Source organism: Trachemys scripta, chromosome 13 (assembly GCF_013100865.1).
Source record: "Trachemys scripta elegans isolate TJP31775 chromosome 13, CAS_Tse_1.0, whole genome shotgun sequence".
Taxonomy (NCBI): domain Eukaryota; kingdom Metazoa; phylum Chordata; order Testudines; family Emydidae; genus Trachemys; species Trachemys scripta.
In genome coordinates this window covers 41,416,441-41,436,432 of record NC_048310.1, presented here as the reverse complement: position 1 = coordinate 41,436,432, position 19,992 = coordinate 41,416,441, and the positions used below count along the sequence as shown (strand labels likewise).

Here is a 19,992-nt window from a genome sequence, read left to right as displayed (position 1 = left end):
TTAGATGGGGCTACTATAAGGTGGGTGCATAACTGGCTGGATAACCGTACTCAGAGAGTTGTTATTAATGGTTCCCAATCCTGCTGGAAAGGCATAACGAGTGGGGTACCGCAGGGGTCTGTTTTGGGACCGGCTCTGTTCAATATCTTCATCAACGACTTAGATATTGGCATAGAAAGTACGCTTATTAAGTTTGCGGATGATACCAAACTGGGAGGGATTGCAATTGCTTTGGAGGACAGGGTCATAATTCAAAATGATCTGGACAAATTGGAGAAATGGTCTGAGTTAAACAGGATGAAGTTTAACAAAGACAAATGCAAAGTGCTCCACTTAGGAAGGAAAAATCAGTTTCACACATACAGAATGAGAAGAGACTGTCTAGGAAGGAGTACGGCAGAAAGGGATCTAGGGGTTATAGTGGACCACAAGCTAAATATGAGTCAACAGTGTGATGCTGTTGCAAAAAAAGCAAACATGATTCTGGGATGCATTAACAGGTGTGTTGTGAGCAAGACACGAGAAGTCATTCTTCCGCTCTACTCTGCTCTGGTTAGGCCTCAGCTGGAGTATTGTGTCCAGTTCTGGGCGCCGTATTTTAAAAAAGATGTGGAGAAATTGGAAAGGGTCCAGAGAAGAGCAACAAGAATGATTAAAGGTCTTGAGAACATGACCTATGAAGGAAGGCTGAAAGAATTGGGTTTGTTTAGTTTGGAAAAGAGAAGACTGAGAGGGGACATGATAGCAGTTTTCAGGTATTTAAAAGGGTGTCATAAGGAGGAGGGAGAAAACTTGTTTACCTTAGCTTCTAAGGATAGAACAAAAAGCAATGGGTTTAAACTGCAGCAAGGGAGGTCTAGGTTGGACATTAGGAAAAAGTTCCTAACTGTCAGAGTGGTTAAACACTGGAATAAATTGCCTAGGGAGGTTGTGGAATCTCCATCTCTGGAGATATTTAAGAGTAGGTTAGATAAATGTCTATCAGGGATGGTCTAGACAGTATTTGGTCCTGCCATGTGGGCAGGGGACTGGACTCGATGACCTCTCGAGGTCCCTTTCAATCCTAGAATCTATGAATAATCCAATCCACAAAAATAGTCCACAGGTATCTGCAGATTGGCCGGTCTCTACTTCTTTGTCTTTCAAACTATCTTGCTCTGTGAGGGGAGAGGTCATGAGGAAGCCATTGTCTTATTTTATACCCTCTTCCTCTCTTTGAGGTTGACCCCCAGCTGGGGTGCAGGTGACCAGCAGTCTGTTGTGTACTTGAGATTTGAATTGTCCCTCTATGCAATGTATATTTCTTGTTTCCCTTCTCCCCCTGCTGGACAATGTCTCTTTAACACCTGGCTGGGTGTTGGACACTCCTTTGTCTCTGAGGAGCTAGTCTGTGGGCGTTCCCCAGAGTTATAACATACTTCAGTAATCTCATACAGTAAAACTTATAATTAGGGCTGTTGATTAATCGCAGTTAACTCATGCAATTAACTCAGAAAAAATTAATCACAATTAAAAAAAGTAAGCGTGATTAATCATACTGTTAAACAATAGAATACCAATTGAAATTTATTAAATATTTTTGGATGTTTTTCTACATTTTCAAATATATTGATTTATATTACAACACAGAATACAAAGTGTACAGTGCTCACTTTATTATTTTTATTACAAATATTTGCACTGTAAAAATGATAAACAGAAGAAACCGTATTTTTCAATTCACCTCATACAAGTACTGTAGTGCAATCTCCTTATCCTGAAAGTGTAACTTACAAATGTAGATTTTTTTTTGTTACATAATTGCACTCAAAAACAAAGTAAAACTTCAGAGCCTAGAGTCCACTCAGTCCTACTTCTTGTTCAGCCAATCGCTAAGACAAACAAGTTTGTTTACATTTACGGGAGATAATGCTGCCCGCTTCTTATTTACGATGTTACCAGAAAGTGAGAACAGGCGTTTGCATGGCACTTTTGTAGCTGGCACTGCAAGGTATTTACCTGCCAGATACGTTAAATATTCGTATGCCCCTTCGTGCTTCGGCCACCATTCCAGAGGACGTGCTTCTATGTTGATGGTGCTCATTAAAAATACCTACAACACTCGACTCCGGGTTTAAGAATCTGAAGAGATGTCCAAAATCTGAGCGAGACGCGGTGTGGAGCATGCTTTCAGAAGTTTTAAAAGAGCAACACTCCGATGCGGAAACTACAGAACCCGAACCACCAAAAAAGAAAAACAACCTTCTGCTGGTGGTGGCATCTGACTCAGATGATGAAAATGAACATGCATTGGTCGTACTGCTTTGGATTGTTATTGAGCAGAACCCGTCATCGGCATGGACGCATGTCCTCTGGAATGGTGGTTGACGCATGAAGGGACATATGAATCTTTACCGCATTTGACACGTAAATATCTTGCGACGCCAGCTACAACAGTGCCATGCGAACGCCTGTTCTCACTTTCAGGTGACATTGTAAACAAGAAGCGGGCAGCATTATCTCCTGCAAATGTAACCAAACTTATTTGTCTGAGTGATTGGCTGAAGTAGGATAGTGGACTTGTAGGCGCTAAAATTTTGCATTGTTTTATTTTTTGAATGCAGTTATTTTTTTGTACATAATTCTACATTTGTAAGCTCAACTTTCATGATAAAGAGATTGCACTACAGTGCTTGTATTGGGTGACTTGAAAAATACTATTTCTTTTGTTTTTTACCGTGCAAATACTTGTAATAAAAAATAAATATAGTGAGAACTGTACACTTCGTATTCTGTGTTGTAATTGAAATCAATATATTTGAAAATGTAGAAAACATCAAAAAATATTTAAGTAAATGGTATTCTGTTGTTGTTTAACAGTGCAATTAATTGCGATTAATTTTTTTTAATCGCTTGACAGCCCTACTTATAACTTTACACATAGTGTCACTACACATATTTTAACAGGATAGTGATGTTCAGTAGATGATGTCTTGTGAGGTATCACTTGAAAAGTCATACTTTGTAAAACATATGACCATATATAAGTGGTTACTGTGGGTTTACAGGGTGTTAAATGGGGTACAGTGTGTCGCAGTGGTACAATAAGCAAGGCTGATGTAACACTAATTTTAAAATTGGAGGTATTTAAGGAATGAGAAGGAAATATGGTGAGTTAAACAATCTCTGAGTGTAGTAAACCGGTTCCTAATTAGTAATAGTTCCACCAGATGAAAACAACTAGAGAAGTGGTTCTCGCGTTATTACACAGGACAGGATTTCTCAAACTTTCATTATTGCTGCCTCACCATACTCTAGTTTCCCCAAATGTAAGCACTTCTTTAAAAAAGAAATGTCAGGAGGAGAGCAAAGGGCCTTAATTTGGATGATTGGGGATGCTGAAACTAAGGCCTGGTCCACACTAACCCCCCACTTCGGACTAAGGTACACAAATTCAGCTACGTTAATAACGTAGCTGAATTCGAAGTACCTTAGTCCGAACTTACCGCGGGTCCCGACGCGGCAGGCAGGCTCCCCCGTCGATGCTGCGTACTCCTCTCGCCGAGCTGGAGTGCCGGCGGCAATGGCGAGCACTTCCGGGATCGATTTATTGCGTCTAGACAAGACGCGATAAATCGATCCCAGAACATCGATTGCCTGCCGCCGGACCCGGAGGTAAGTCTAGATGTACCCTTAGATGTATATTCTCCTCCTGTGCAGGGGGACTATATTAACTTCTTCTTTGCTGAGTCACTGTCACAAGCAGGAGTGGCTGCTGAGCACTTAATATTGCCTATTAATTTCTAGCTTGGGATTGTATAAAAACCCCTTTTCCCCCACTTCCCTTAAACTTGGCTTGCACTGCCCCTGGCAGATCCTCCTGGAGGAAGCAAACATCACAATTTGAGAGAAACTGAATTATGCTCGTAGACAGAGATGGTATTTCTTCATGCTATGTTAACATGCAGATATGGGAACTCTGTTTCCAGTGCCCAAAGAATTATCCTAGCTCTTAAAAGAGGGCAACCCTCTGGATTAAGTGAAAATCCATGTTCTGCATGGTGGTCTTAGCACTGATTTCTTCCTTTCTCAATCTGGCACTTTCAGGTCCAGTGATACGGCAGAGATGGCGGAGTATGGAATCTCAGTTGGCCAGCGTGTGGCAGTGATCTGGGATAGCTCCTCACCTGTTGAAGGACTGAAGAATCTGGTGGCTAAGATTCAGGCATTGGTGGGACCTGAGAGCCGCATATCTGTGGAAAATATTGACCAGCTGTCCCATTGTAAGATGGGGATATAATTTTTACCACACATTTTGGTTTAAGGGCAGTGTCCTGTTCTGTGGGTATGTTAATGGATGTGAGCTAGCATTTTCCTTGATTTGTAACCTAGGGCATCTTTAAGTATAAAGGTAGAAATCCTTTTGTGACTTGTACTGCTAGTACTAAACAAGAAAGCTATTCACCCTAATCATGTTTGTTTCATCAGCAATGATTGTTAATGGATAAGGCTAAGATTTTGTAAAAAGTCAGGGACAGGTCATGGGCAATAAAGAAAAATTAACTGAAGCCCATGACCTGTTCCTGACTTTTACTAAAAAATATCCATGATAAAATGCAAAGGGACTGGGCAAATGCGGGCTGATTGGGAGCTCCAGGGCCCCCACCACCCGTGGGGGGCTCAGAGCTCCAGGATCCCCCTGCCCCCCATGGTGAAGGGGAGCTACGGGGTCCTGTGGGGTCCCCCTGCCCCTGCACTCCCATGCCCCCGACTGTGGGGGTCCCCCTGCACTCCGGCGCCCCCCCCCCCAACGGCTGGGAGCCGCAGGGGTCTCCCTGTCCACAGCGGCTGGGAGTTTGGGGGGCCCGCTGCCTCAGGCACCGCTGCGGGAGGCGGTGGGACCCTGCAAGTATATTTTTTTTTTCTCTTTTCATTTTTCCTTCTTTTCAGCGGCGCATGCAGAGTCCAGTTTTGATGTGGTTCTGTCAGGCATGGTACCAGGCAGTATGACACTGCACAGTGCAGAGGTGCTGGCAGAAATAGCTCGGATACTCAAGCCTGGGGGTCGTGTCCTTCTGAAAGAACCAGTGGCTGCGCAAATAGGTAAGAGCAAGTCTGCTATGTTCTTGCCCCTGGATCTGAGGCAACCAAACATCCTTTCATGGAGGATCAGGCCAAAGCTGAAGGGCCAAGAGCTTTGAATGTCAGTCAAATAAAGAGTAGTTCTGCTCCTGTGATTCATTAACATAAGCAGCACGATGAGATCTTGTGTCTGAGCTTATCACTGTCATGTTAGAATCTCTGCTGATGACCATCTTGTATCGAAAATGTACGCGCAGAGAGAGACGTATTCTTGTAAGCCTACTGCTATGGTTAGTGGATGCACAGAGCTGATGCTAGAGTTTTTGTAGTGACTAAAGTCAGGCTTTTGGGGCCTCTGTGAAAGTAAAATTAGGTCATGAGCTGTTAGTGGCTGAGACCATCTTTTACTCTGTAGCACAACAGGGCTTTGATCTTGATTGGGGCCTGTAGATACTTGCATAATCTAAAAAAGATAAAGTGACGTTTAGGAGAGAGACGGTGCATCTTATACCATCACAATTTACAAAAGATGTGAATGGAGTCTTACTAGTAGGTAATGCCAACTACCCAATGGAAAACAGATGCACCAAAGCTGTTAATTAAATCAGTCGGTGTAAAACCTGATACCTTCTGGAATGAGTTCTTTAATGTATATTTCTGAACTTCAGACTTTTTAGGACTTTATATTTTTGAGGACTTCCATGAGCCTGTCGAAGTGGGAGCTCCCATTTTTCTCTTTAGTAGGTGGAGATGATTTTTTTTTTTTTTTCTTGGATGCTGGAGAAGCCTTTGTGATCGTGATGTATTTGTCAAGAACATAATTTTGAACTAATTTATAGTCAGAGTTGAAGAGCCGATTTGAATGGATGAACGGCTGAGTTCCCAGATGTGCCTGGAGTGATTAGGAAAGAAGCATGTAAACAAAGGGATTAGCTGGAATGCTGCCTTCTAAAGCACTGTCAGTCCTTTCATGTTACAAGCAACTCATCTAGTTCTTAATAATGAGCTTTGTTTTGCGTTCTCTGTCATGTTTCCCAGGTGACAACAACAGAATCAAGACAGCAGCCAGACTCCTCACAGCTCTGACGCTTTCCGGGCTGGTGGAAGTGAAGGAGGTATGTGTATATGCACTAACCACCTCCTGAGAGCTCCCATTTCAGGACTGTGTAATGTAGAGAAGTGTCTTCCAAAAGGGGTGCTGGTTATTCACTACCTAGCCATCTTAGTATGTCTGGAAATATGCAGCAGCACAACCAGCAATGAAAACTCTGCTCTTAGTATTGCATGAATAAGAGTTTTCCTTTCATTTGAAGATACATGGATTTTTTTTTTTTTAATTGCATAGTGGCAGTAAACTGTAATATCACCAGCTGTGCAACAGCCAGAACCGTGATTCACTTCGTGCAAGCTGGGAGAATGAGCCAGTCTGAAGTATAATGCAACGTCATGGGACAGAGGCAAAACCCATCATAAAAGATTAGGGTTGGAAGAGACCTCAGGAGTCATCTAGTCCAACCCCCTGCTCAAAGCGGGACCAACCCCAACTAAATCATCCCAGCCAGGGCTTTGTCAAGCCAGGCCTTAAAAACCTCTAAGGCTGGAGATTCCACCACCTCCCTAGGTAACCCATTCCAGTGCTTCACCACCCTCCTAGTGAAATAGTGTTTCCTAATATCCAACCTAGACCTCCCCCACTGCAACTTGAAACCATTGTTCTGTCATCTGCTGCCACTGAGAACAGCCAAGCTCCATCCTCTTTGGAACCCCCCTTCAGGTAGTTGAAGGCTGCTATCAAATCCCCCCTCACTCTTCTCTTCTGCAGACTAAATAACCCCAGTTCCATCAGCCTCTCCTCATAAGTCACGTGCCCCAGCCGCCTAATAATTTTCGTTGCTCTCCGCTGGACTGTCTCCAATTTGTCCACATCCTTTCTGTAGTGGAGGGCCCAAAACTGGATACAATACTCCAGATGTGGCCTCACCAGTGCCGAATAGAGGGCAATAATCACTTCCCTCGATCTTCTGGCAATGCTCCTACTAATACAGTCCAATATGCTGTTGGCCTTCTTGGCAATGAGTGCACACTGCTGACTCATATCCAGCTTCTCATCCACTGTAATCCCCAGGTCCTTTTCTGCAGAACTGCTGCTTAGCCAGTCGGTCCCCACCCTGTAGCGGTGCATGGGATTCTTCCGTCATAAGTGCAGGACTCTGCCCTTGTCCTTGTTGAACCTCTTCATATTTCTTTTGGCCCAATCCTCCAATTTGTCTAGGTCACTCTGGACCCTATCCCTACCCTCCAGCATATCTACCTCTCTCTGCATCTTAGATTGATACCGGCTGCCAACTGAACATCAAGCAGTTGATCGTTACCCGTTGAGCCCAACAATCTAGCCAGCTTTCTATCCACCTTATAGTCCATTCATCCAATCCATACTACTTTAACTTGCTGGCAAGAATACTGTGGGAGACCGTATCAAAAGCTTTGCTGAAGTCAAGATATATCACGTCCACTGCTTTCCCCATATCCACAGAGCCAGTTATCTCATCATAGAAGGCAATCAGGCTGGTCAGGCATGACTTGCCCTTGGTGAATCCATGTTGACTGTTCCTGATCACCTTGCTCTCCTCCAAGTGCTCCATGATTTTTCCGGGGATTGAGGTGAGGCTGACCGGTCTGTAGTTCCCCGGGTTCTCCATCTTCCCTTTTTTAAAGATGGGCACTATATTTGCCTTTTTCCAATCGTCCAGGACCTCCCCCGATTGCCACGAGTTTTCAAAGATAATGGCCAACGGCTCTGCAATCGCATCAGCGAACTCCCTCCGCACCCTCGGATGCATTAGATCTGGACCCATGGACTTGTGCATGTACAGCTTTTCTAAATAGTCCTTAACCTATTCTTTCACCACTGAGGGCTGCTCACCTCCTCCCCATTCTGTGTTGCCCAGGACAGCAGTGTGGGAGCTGACCTTGCCCATGAAGACCAAGGCAAAAAAAGCAGTGAGTACTTCAGCTTTTTCCACATCCTCTGTCACTAGGTTGCCTCCCCCATTCATTAAGGGTCCCACGCTTTCCCTGACCTTTTTCTTGTTGCTAACATACCTTTAGAAACTCTTCTTGTTACCCTTCACATCCCTTGCTAGCTGCAACTCCGGTTGTGTTTTGGCCTTCCTGATTACTGTCCTGGGTGCTTGAGCAATATTTTTATACTCTTCCCTAGACATCTGTCCATGTTTCCACTTCTTGTAAGCTTCCTTTTTATGTTTAAACTCACCGAAGAGTTCACTGTTAAGCCAAGCTGGTCACCTGCCATATTTGCTATTCTTTCTGCACATCAGGATAGTTTTTTTCCTGTGCCCTCAATAGGCTTCTTTAAAATACAGCCAGCTCTCCTGGACTCCTTTCCCCCTCATATTAGCTTCCCAGGGGATCCTGCCCATCAGTTCCTTGAGAGAGTCAAAGTCTGCTTTTCTGAAGTCCAGGGTCTGTATTTTACTACTCTCTTTTCTTCCTTTTGTGATGATCCGGAACTCAACCATCTCCTGGTCACTGCTGCCCAGGTTGCCACCCATTTCTGCTTCCCCTACCAATTCTTCCCTGTTTGTGAGCAGCAGGTCAAGAGGAGAACGGCCCCTGGTTGGTTCCTCCAGTAGTTGCACCAGGAAGTTGTCCCCAACACTCTCCAAAAACTTTCTGTATTGTTGTGCACTGCTGTATTGCTCTCCCAGAAGATGTCAGGGTGATTGAAGTCCCCCATTAGAACCAGGGCCGGTGTTATGGAAACTTCAGTTAATTGTCTGAAGAAAGCCGCGTCTATCTCATCCTCCTGGTCCGGTGATCTATAGCACACGCCCACCACAACATCACCCTTGTTGCTCTCGCTTCTAAATTTAACCCAGAGACTCTCAACAGGCTTTTCTCCAGTTTCATACTGGAGCTCGGAGCAATCATACCCCTCTCTTACATACAGTGCAACTCCTCCACCTTTCCTCCCCTGCCCGTCCTTCCTGAACAGTTTATACTCATCCATGACAGTGCTCCAGTCATTTGAACTGCCCCACCAAGTCTTTGTTATTCCAATCACATCATAGTTCTTTGACTGTGCGAGGACTTCCAGTTCTTCCTGCTTGTTTCCCAGGCTTCTTGCGTTTGTGTACATGCACCTTCGCTGCATGGTATGATGTGACCACACAGGGCATTGGAATATGGCAGTTCTGTACAAGGATTAACACTCACTGTGTCTTGCATTCCAGCTGCAGAAGGAGCCTTTGACCCCTGAGGAGACCCAGTCAGTCCAAGAGCATCTGGGGTACCAAGGCAACGACCTTTTGTCTGTTCAAATGGAAGGCAAGAAACCCAACTTTGAAGTGGGATCCTCAAGTCAGCTCAAACTTTCCTTTGCTAAGAAATCTGCTTCATCAGGTAAGAGATAAGAGAAGGCTGGTATGTGTGCTGGGAGTGTATGAGCGCCTTGCGTTGTACAGTGGAGAGTATAATTTTGAATGCTTAATGAAGAAGGATGTTTGAAAACATGGTTCTCCATAATCTTGGTTAAAAACCATTTTATATCTGTTGGAAGCTTCCATTTCTGTTTCGAAGGTTAACTGCAAAGCAAAGGAGGAGGGAAACCTGTGCTCTTTCCTGTTGCTTTATGCAGCTCTCTCTATGCATTACAAAGCATTTTCTGTGGGGTTTTTGTTTTGTTTTTAGAAACATCAATACTACCCAGTTCCTTCCTTCCTTTGTGCAAAAGGGTCTATGCGAGATCTTTGAAGGCTGTGAATGGCGGTTAGATTACTGGAGCTACAGCTGTCTCGGCTCCCAGCATCAATGCCTGCTCTAATGTCCGCTAACCGTTTCACTGCATTTCAAGCAAAACAAGAAATAAAAGGAGTGATCATATCATGAAGAGATGCAGCGTCTATAAATGACATCTCATTTTGGTGTCAAAAATGGGTGGACCGGGGAGGATATTGTCACTTTTTTTTCCATAACTGATCTCTGATGAAGGATGAGGAGAAGTGGACAGAGGATTCCTTGCACAAATCAGGTTTAAAGATGGATTCGAGCGAGAGCACGGCTGCTTGGCTTCTGAGAGCAGTGAGCGTGTTCCACAGGTAGGGTGCAGTATGATAAAAGGCACCACGGCACAGGGAGTGAATTTTTCAAGAGTGATATTGGAACCATTTCCTTGCTGGGAGTAGGTCTGATTCCTGCTATTCCATCGTCTATGTCTCTCTTGTTTTGGCTCCAGGCAAGCCTGCTGTGGACCCTGCTGCTGCAAAGCTGTGGACTCTCTCTGCCAATGATATGGATGATGAGGGAATGGTAAGTTCTGTTTTAGTTTTCCACACAAAAATTAGAAGTTTCATGAAATTTAACCCACAGTACTCAGTAGGGCTTTACAGATGAGAGGGTGGCGTGAGAGCCATATGGAAAAATTCCTCTAATATTACATGGCGAGGGGTTTATTGCATGGACCATAATTCTGACACTTGGGTACAAGCTATACCAGGTGTTGTCATTTCTTTGACTCTAACATCGGCAGTGTCCCTATTCCCTATTGAACCAGTTTCCTTCTTTTGTTGTCTCTTCCTCCATGTTGTCTCTTTCAGGATCTCCTGGACTCAGATGAGTTGCTAGATTCTGAGGATCTGAAGAAGCCAGATCCATCTTCCCTCAGAGCTCCATCCTGTAAGGAATCGGGTAAAAAGAAAGCCTGCAAGAACTGGTGAGTACTAGACTTGATGTGTTGGTGAATGTGCTGACTTCAAATCAGATTTAACCATCGCCCTTTAAAAAACAGCAGGGCATGGTGCTGTTTCTCCAAAGAATTACTCATTTGGCTGGTATCTTTACTTTTTTTTTTTTTTTTTTACCCTTAGTGTATTTAGGTCCATATTTCAATATTTAGTTAAGAAACACATTCAGAAATCTGTTAGCCAAGTGAATTTTTTTTTTTGCAGAATTTTTCAAAAATTTGATTCTAGTGTATACATCTCTTAAATTTTGTCAAGGGCTTCTGTGTATTAAAATTGCAATAGTATAACTAGATGATTTAAAAAAAAAATAAGCTAAACTGATTTTTAAGGAAGATTTAAACTGCTTTTAAGTGAATCTACATTAAGGGTGTATGTTGGTGTAACTAGAGTGTTTTAAAATCCGTTTATTTATATCCCAGGCGTAAATGTTCCCCTGTGAGATGAATAGTCCTCCCCCAACACACAGACTCACTTGGGGGCAACCACAGGATTCACACAGGCTCTTTTTATAACTACGACTCACCCTCCGTTTTCTTCCAGAGAAATATTGCATGTAGATTTTAAAATAAGAGCTTGGTATTTGATAGCATTTCCCCATGTGCTAGGTAGAGAGGGAAGTTCAAGCAACTGGGACATTCAACATAGGCCTATGGGCCAGTGGTTCTCAACCAGTGGCCCACGGGCCACTTGCGTCCTAATCAGCACACAGTTGCAACCCAGCAACATTCTCAGGGCCATGCCGGTAGTATGTGGGCCACATCCACACAATAAATAGAACACACAAAGAGCTGCATATGCGGCCCACAATGGAGAATAAGTTGAGAACCACGGCTATGGGCTATGACATTAGAGGGGATAATAAAGGTGGGGGTGTGTGTGTGTGAGAGAGAGGAACTGCGCGTGCGCCAAAGCCCGTTGTGTGGAATGCTATGTTGGGGCTGTAATCTCGTGTGGGTGGAGGACCGAGGAAGAAATGTTAGAGGGTGAAGTGGGTAGAGTCAGTGGCTAACCCCATTGCAGACAGGTTTAGTATGAGTCCTATTTCTTCTGCAGCACGTGTGGCCTTGCGGAGGACCTGGAGCAGGAGAAGAAAGAGAGCTTGCAGCCCAAATCTGCTTGTGGAAATGTAAATATCCTTCCCATCTATCCTGTGGTATAGACAGGCAGGGAAAGAGTGTATTCTTATCTGAGAACTAGTTTAAAAAACCAGTGCTTTCTACTGATTGCGCCCTATGGGCTGACTTTACTCACCAGTATTTGTGGCCTAGAAGCAATCATTCTGTCTCCGCAGGGCTATCAGCTTTTGTAATATTTGGCTTCAGTGGCTCTGTAGTAACATCAGTTGTATTTGCAGCAAATTCTTGCTCTGCACATTCACTCCTTGTTCTATGGATTCCTCTCTAGGAAGAGCTAGACTGAAGTCTCCCAATTCCATATAGTTACGATTCTCATTCATGACCTACCTGAGCTGAATTTGAATCCACTGAGCTGCTCAGTGTTTACTAAGAGAGCTCCTCTCCCTGAAACCACCTGTGTTCAAAGTGAAACAGGAGTTTCTGAATGGGTTGGAGAAACTGAGACCCCCAAGAGTTGAATGTTACAGCAGCTAGGCTTTAGCCCTAATCTGAAGAGACTGCTGCCTTGTGTGGTCAGGGAAAACACATTCTTTGTTCATTCAATCCGGGCTACTTCAGACCTCAGGCCTGACTCAGCCAGGTTTGTACTGATTGCTAGAGGCTGTAAGCAGATCCTTTCAGTGCCGGTTTATTCTCTGGTGGGCAGATTGTAACTCTGTGTAGGGCAAAATACTTCCCATTGGGAAGAGAACTGAAACCAGGAAACCCCACCCTTTGTTTTTGTCTGACCTTGGTAACGAGCTGACTCTTTATTTTTTTTGTCGCCTCTGTGTCTTGGCAGTGTTACCTGGGGGATGCATTCCGCTGTGCCAGCTGCCCCTACATGGGGATGCCAGCCTTTAAACCCGGAGAGAAGATACTCCTGGCTGAGAACAATCTTCATGATGCCTAAGAGGGGGATGTTACAGAGACCCCATTGGCGCACAGCAGTTCCACAGCTCACTGGCTTCAGAGCTTATGTCAGCCCCTCTCCCCTTCCATCTCCTCAAATTTCCCTCTCCAGGAAATGCTGCTTTATGGGGAGGGGAGAAGAAGTGGGGGTGGGTTGGGACATTGAGGGCACGTGGAGCTGATGTGATCTCAATAGACTTAATTCACTTTTGGGTATTTGATAATCTGCAGTGATGTCTGGTTTCCTGTCACGTACGTAATACAGACTTGTTAATGTTAGGTTTTCAGATTTATCGGCTGAACACTGAGAGGCGCTGGCCGTCATAGTATGTGCTCTTGGCAGAAGGGGTATTGTACAATGGGAATCGGATGCCAGGCTGAACTTGTCTGAGTGTATCTGGAACCCCAGCCAATGCCTCTGAGCTCAGATCCAGGCCACTCTTTACCATATTTATTCCTGGGGAGTTAGCTTAGTTTTTGCTCAAGTCTCATGAGACGACACCTATCTCCTGCTTTCTTTGGTGCTTAGTTTATTAAAACATGGAGCTGGTTTGTCATTTCGTGTGATGTACACAAAGGAATTCATAGGAACTGTTCGCAAAGAGAATCCTATGAAAGTCCCTTGCAGAATTTAGCAAACATAATGGATTTCCAAGTGTCGTGAGAAGCTGCTAGTGATAAACTTTTTCTCTCCTTTCCCTACTCTCTCTCCTTCCATGAAATGGTAAAAGCTTCATTCAAGCAACTTGAGAATAGTCCAGCCTGTGAAGTAGAAAGTGGATTATATATGGAGTCTCTGCCTTGCTGCCCCTTCTTCTATCCAATAAGCACTGGGAACATAAGGGTTAATGCTAGTGACTATCTTAACTATCTTCTCTTTAATTAGTATATCTACAATGTTCTATAACTAAGACTTAGCAATAACTACTGAATTATCCTAATGTTGGGGCGCTATGTGCCACCACCTCCTTCCCACCCCCTGAGAGAAGCTGACCTTTGACAGTGCTTTAGCATTTATTTACCTACGTGGTGTTACAGTGTGAAAGATTTTCAGGGCTGTAGCTAACCTCCCCTCCCTGCAGCTTCAAGGCAAGGGAGCCATTCCTCAGAAGTTCCCTGTTGTTCACCAGGTTTCTTTTCCTTGGTTTCCCACCTCACACCCTCATATCAACTCTTTTGCGTATAAAAATGAAATCATCCTATTTGGAGCCACTTCGGCACAGGATCCAACTTCACATGTTTGTCATTACCCTGCACTGACTTGAAATAAGCTCATGTAGTGGGTTAGGATTAAGGGATGTTCTGTTTTTAAAGGCTGTGACCACAAATAAAGCATTTGTTAAAAATCGGTCTTGGTGGAGCTTTAAATATGGTTTAAAACTGTTCATTGACTCTCAGCTGATTCTCGTTGGCTTGTCACTGCTCTGTCTGCTTGAGCTATTTGTAAGCAGAGACGCTGAGCACACCTTGGGAGCCGTCCTCCTACAGTAACTGTTCCAGCAACAATTACACATGCACATATTTCATTCTACTCAGTGTGGGAAAGAATAGAATCAAGCCTTCAAGAAGAAATACAAAATTTTCTCCACTGAACATCTATTCATGCATTTCAAAAGGAGGCTGTCTCATAAGTTTGGGGTAGGAGGAAGAGGGAAGTCAGGTTTGCAGCGGGAGGAATAAAGATAGGTGACTAATCTAAGAGAGGATGTGAACCCTGGTGATAGGGGAAGTGTCCCTACACTTGATTTGTGAGTATAGGCCGTGGTGTGAGCTATGTGCTATTCAGTGTGGGCCCCAGCGAGATGCCAGAGGTAAATATGAGAGATTGAGGTTATACAACAGCCTCTCAAGTGACTACACACCATGACAGTTGTCTAGGCTGCCAGCTGGCAAAGGGCATGTGGATGTTAAGGGCTTCCTGGAACAGTTTCCTAGTTCTACTGCTGGAGAAATGGTTCTGTCATGAGCTCTCTAGCAACTCCAGAGGAAACACTGTTCTCTTGGCAAGTTAGATAAACACAGGGAAAATCGCAACTACCTAAAAACTCTCCTAGGTCTTCATAGTCTGAGGAAAGGAGAGAAAGGCCTCTATTTGCCGCCCCCGTATTCCACAAGGTCTTTTCTTTTAAAGTGATAGCGCTTTATAGTTCTGGGGGGTTAGCGCCTGTGTGGCCAAGGCGCACATTGTGCTTTGAGCAACCCCTGATCCTGTGTGGCTGTGTGCTGAGCTGGTTCCCTGAAGTGAGATGTGATCTGACTTACACAAACTGCAAGGCACATGCCCACTATGCTGACACGGGACTGGAGAGGGGGGTGCATTAAGAGCTATTATATCAGCTTCATGCTGCCAAAGGGTCCCTCTGTGTTGGGGTAATCCTCCCACAGACGAACTCAACAGAGGGGAGAATCTGGCTCTTTTCAGAAATGGCTGTAGATAGATTTAAAACATCTTAAAACTCCTTCAGTAACTACGTGGAGAATAGCCCACCAGACCCATTTAAAGAGTCATCTGTTTAGGTCCCCACGTAATGCAATCAGTATATCTTAGTCTTGCTTCCTTTTCAAATATAGAAGTGGTAGAGCTACTAGTGAGGCGACTGTGTGAATTGGTCTGCTGCAGGTGGAGAAATGTCCTGGCAAAGCCAAGAAGTTTATTTTTTGAAGCAGTTTGTAGAGCAAAAGGTTGGTTAGCCTCTATGCTGCTCATCTAGACAGTAGTATTTTTTGAAGTGACAGTGTTTCAGCAGGAGCATCTCCTGGGCTTTTCCTCCTAGAATCATAGGACTGGAAGCGACCTTGAGAGGGTCCAGTCCCCTGCACTCATGGCAGGACTAAGTATTACCTACACCATCCCTGACAGGTGTTTGTCTAACCTGCTCTTTAAAATCTCCAGTGATGGTGATTCTACAGCCTCCCGAGGTAATTTAGTCCAGTGTTTAATTATCCTAACAGAAAGTTTTTCCCAATGTCCAACCTAAACCACCCTTTCTGCAATGTAAGTCCATTGCTGCTTGTCCTATCCTCCGAGTTTAAAGGAGAACAGAGCTCCTTTTCATGGGGATCCATAACTGGGGCTGTTCACATGTTGGCAACTGTTTTTTGTTTGGTTTCTAAAAGTACCTTTGAACAAGTATAGTGCTTATAAAAAATAGTTTGAAACTGGAAAGAAGCTCTTTGAATGGCCTTTTGGATTGCTTCATCTTGCACAGGTGACTGAAAATCACAAGTGCTTTCAGCCTGGGCATAAAGCTGATCAGGATTTGGGGCAGGATCAAATATTTTCTACAGAGTAATATTGCATTTCTGGGAGTGTTATGGGAGTTTTATGCTTTCTGGTGCTTGAGAGTTAGCTGGTCCCTCTCAGAGCCCGGATATCTGCCTAGATGCCAGATGTTTCCATGTGAAAAGTCCTAGGTGTAAAGGTGGTTTCTCAAATGAATCTGGTCTCCATGTGGACATGGCAGCCAGTCAGGATTAAATAAAATATGGGGTTTGGATACTTTAGATTCTAAATTGACTGGGCCCCTGTAACTAGTCAGTTTTTAAAAAGCTAAATGTAATTTCAGAGGCCTCTGAGTTCACATAACCATTGTTGATCTTATAACAATCACAATTTCTTCTATAAAACATATTTTCCATTATTGCTGTGTATGAGGCTCACAGAAATGGGAGTTTACTGTGCCAGGGAGCATTACTGGAGGGAAGAGGGGTACACTACATAGCAGATTTGTTTTCATAGATGGTGGCTCCCTAGTCCCACCCCCGACTGATCAGCATCTATCCTAGGCCATAGGCTCTGTCCTTAGCCCCTCTAGCCCAGCTCCTAGACCAGTCAGCACCGGCTATCCCATCTCTTATCTGCTGACCCCTAAATCCAATCTCGTGGTGGGTGGTACTCCCTGGAGTACACCCACCCTTTCGGCACACTGACCAAAGGCTAGGGCAGAAATGAAAGCAATCTCTGTCAACTGCCCATATTTCCCTCCATCCATCAGTTTTGATCTGGGGCCTTGTAGACCCATCTAGTGGTGCAAGCCAGTTGGGTTATTTATGCCTATTGGGAAGGATTCAGGAGCAGTTTTTAATTTACTTATCTGGCCCCCCATTATAATAGTATCGGAGCACCTCAGAGTCTTTACTCTAGTTATCCTCACAACACCTCAGAGCAGGTAGTAGTTGAGAAACCTCTCAGTGAACCAACCACTTAACTACTGGCTGTTCAGTAGAGCCACTTGTGGGATAACTTTGTTTGATAGCCATATTTATGAAAACAAGTAACTGAGAGACCACATGGATTCTATGCCTTGTGAGAAATGTGGAGTTTGCTTCACTTCCATTGATAGGGCCCTGGAAACATCAGCAACTCTTCAGAGGAGGAGTGAAAGTCCAACCTCTTGTCCCAACCTTTGAGATTCCAGAACCCGATCAGGAGATGTGAGTGAGTGAGAATGATGCCTTCTCTCCCGGAGCAGGCCCAGAAACTGAGGAAGGGGAAACCCTGCCATTGCCTGAACCGTTGGAAAGGGAGACCACCTATGAGCATGTGGAGCTGCTATTAAACTAACCCAACGTCAGCATGCAGGGTGCTGAGCTGTAGATAATCTGCGCATAAAACGTGTTTGTGTTTGGGGTGCCTGTGATTGGAGCCAGCTATCGTAACACTAAAGCAACGTAATTCATGAGAGTTCTCTATTCTAAATCTCGTAGTAGCTGAATCTTCTTTCCTACGGCATTTGAAAAGCAACCGGCTGCGATTATAATTAACTCTTGAGATTTGAAAGCCATTCTAATGCTTCTGGGGTAGCGAGGCGGATCCCCCTTATCCATCACTGTAAGCGGGAATGGGGCAGTTGCCTGTGATGTGTCACGTAGTTTGTACCTCACCGCAGTCACAATTCGGTGATTATTTCATTTTCCATTTGTGGAGGATATCCACGCCTTCCATGCGTTGTCCGTGCTGCATGACAGCTCTTCAGGGGCCTTGGACCATCGGGACACCAACAGTCTTGCATACACAAATGGACTGGGCCAGTGCTGCTTTCGCTCAGACCTGATTCCTCAACAGGACACTATGGCCATGTCTTCACTTATTGGGGATCAACACTTCTGCGATCGATGCAGTGCGGGGTCGAAATAGTGGGTCTAGTGAAGACCCCTAACTCGACCACAGAGTGCACTCCAGTACTCCACCGGAACAAGAGGATAAGGTAAGTCGACGGGCGAGCATCTCCCCTTGACGCAATGTGGTGTAGACGCCACAGTAAGTTGACATAAGAATGACCATTCTGGGTCAGACCAAAGGTCCATCTAGCCCAATATCCTGTCGTCTGACAGTGGTCAATGCCAGGTGCCCCAGAGGGAATGAACAGAACAGACAATCATCAAGTGATCCATCCCCTGTTGCCCATTCCCCGGCTCTGGCGAACTGAGGCTGGGAGCACCATGCCTTCGCATCCTGGCTAGTAGCCATTAGTGGACGTATCCTCCAGGAACTTATCTTTTTGAACCCTGTTATAGTCTTGACCTTCACAACATCCTGTGGGAAACAATTCCTCAGGTTGACTGTGCGTTGTGTGAATAAATACTTCCTTTTGTTTGTTTTAAACCTGCTGCACGTTAATTTAATTTGGTTCTTGTGTTATGAGGAGTAAATAACGCTTCCTTATTTACTTTCTCCACACCAGTCATGATTTTATAGACCTCTATCATATCCCCCCTTAGTCATCTCTTTTCCAAGTGAAAAGTCCGTCTTATCAGTCTCTCCTCATATGGAAGCCGTTCCATACCCCTAATAATTTTTATTGCCCTTTATTCACGTAGCGGGAGTAGCGTAACTTAGGTTGACTTTCCCCGGTAGTGTAGTCAAGGTCCAAGAGAGGGCAGTGCTAATTCTGCTGAAAAGGATAAATCTAACTTTAAAGAAGGCACTTGACATTGAGCTGAGCCCAGGTGCCAGACTGTAACTAAAATTGTATGTGCTTCCACATATGGCTGCATAAAACAATGGGTAAAGGGGAAGATGTTTGAGGACTGTGAAAGGTGTGTCATAGATGACCCAGGCCATGACTCTGTCAGCGGGACTTAAGATGATGTGAATCATGATGTCAGGAATATCTGTGCCAAGTTTTTTGCACGGAGAGTGTTTTCAGAGTGTTTATTGCACTGAGGTATGAGTTCTGACTAAGGCAATGGCAACTTCTATTTAACAATTATTTTTATTCAAGTAATACCCTAATCAGAGCCTGCCATTGTCTGATCTGCCCCCTAGAGGCTGGAGCTCCACCTTCCTAGATGGAGGACAACCTTTTGTTCGCAGTCACACGCTACATTCTGACACACCAACAGCTGCTCCTCGTAGGATGTGCGTTTCAGAGTTTGTATTTAACTCTAACGTTTAACTCGAGGACTGAATCCACGTAAATGCTCAATGCTGCATGTTGTCCATCTTCATTTAGTTGGGGATTGGTCCTGCTTTGAGCAGAAGGTTGGACTAGATGACCTCCTGAGGTCCTTTCCAACCCTGGTATTCTATGATTCATTGCCAGTAAATTACTAAACCTTCTTTCAGAAAAGCACTGTTTGTAAGAGAATTGAAAGGATTTGGTTGGGCTGTGGGTTGAGAACCATTGCTCTAATCAGCATACAGCTACAGCCCATGTGACATCCTCAGGGCCGCACAGGTAGTATATATATTGTGTGGATGCAACCCACATAACACAGAGTGCTGCAGATGAGACCCACAATGGTAAATAGGTTGAGAACCACTGAGTTAGCGGCTGATAAAGGATAGCTCAGTGGTTTGAGCATTGGCCTGCTAAACTCAGTGTTGTGAGTTCAATCCTTGAGGGGGCCATTTAGGGAACTGGGGTTAAAAACAAACGAACAAAATTGGCTGGGGAGATTTGTCCTACTTTGAGCAGGGGGTTGGACTAGATGATCTCCTGAGGTCCCTTCCAACCCTGATATTCTATGAAAGGACCAAGCTGCAGGTGAAAAAGTAAAAGCTGGTGTTCAAATATTAGTTGAAAATGGCTGTATGAAGCGTATGGGGGTGGGCATGGTTGGTTTATTTTGCATAGAGGCACTGCCAGGACCACGTGTCACGTGAACATCCCAGGGTGGGACATGCCCTGATATATTGA

The 19,992-nt window shown here is 44.6% G+C and overlaps 1 protein-coding gene across 2 annotated transcripts; it reads left to right on the top strand.

The window, feature by feature from the left end:
• Nucleotides 1-4,086: 4,086 nt before the first annotated feature.
• CIAPIN1 (cytokine induced apoptosis inhibitor 1) lies at nucleotides 4,087-14,198 on the top strand (the record flags this gene model as incomplete). 2 transcript variants are annotated; one of them, XM_034788699.1, is given in 8 exon segments in its annotated part: nucleotides 4,087-4,262; nucleotides 4,930-5,082; nucleotides 6,100-6,176; nucleotides 9,315-9,483; nucleotides 10,316-10,389; nucleotides 10,677-10,792; nucleotides 11,877-11,949; nucleotides 12,741-14,198. In XM_034788699.1, coding segments are annotated over 8 exon segments (949 nt in total), but the record flags the coding sequence as incomplete, so codon positions are not given.
• Between the last annotated feature and the right edge of the window lie 5,794 nt (nucleotides 14,199-19,992).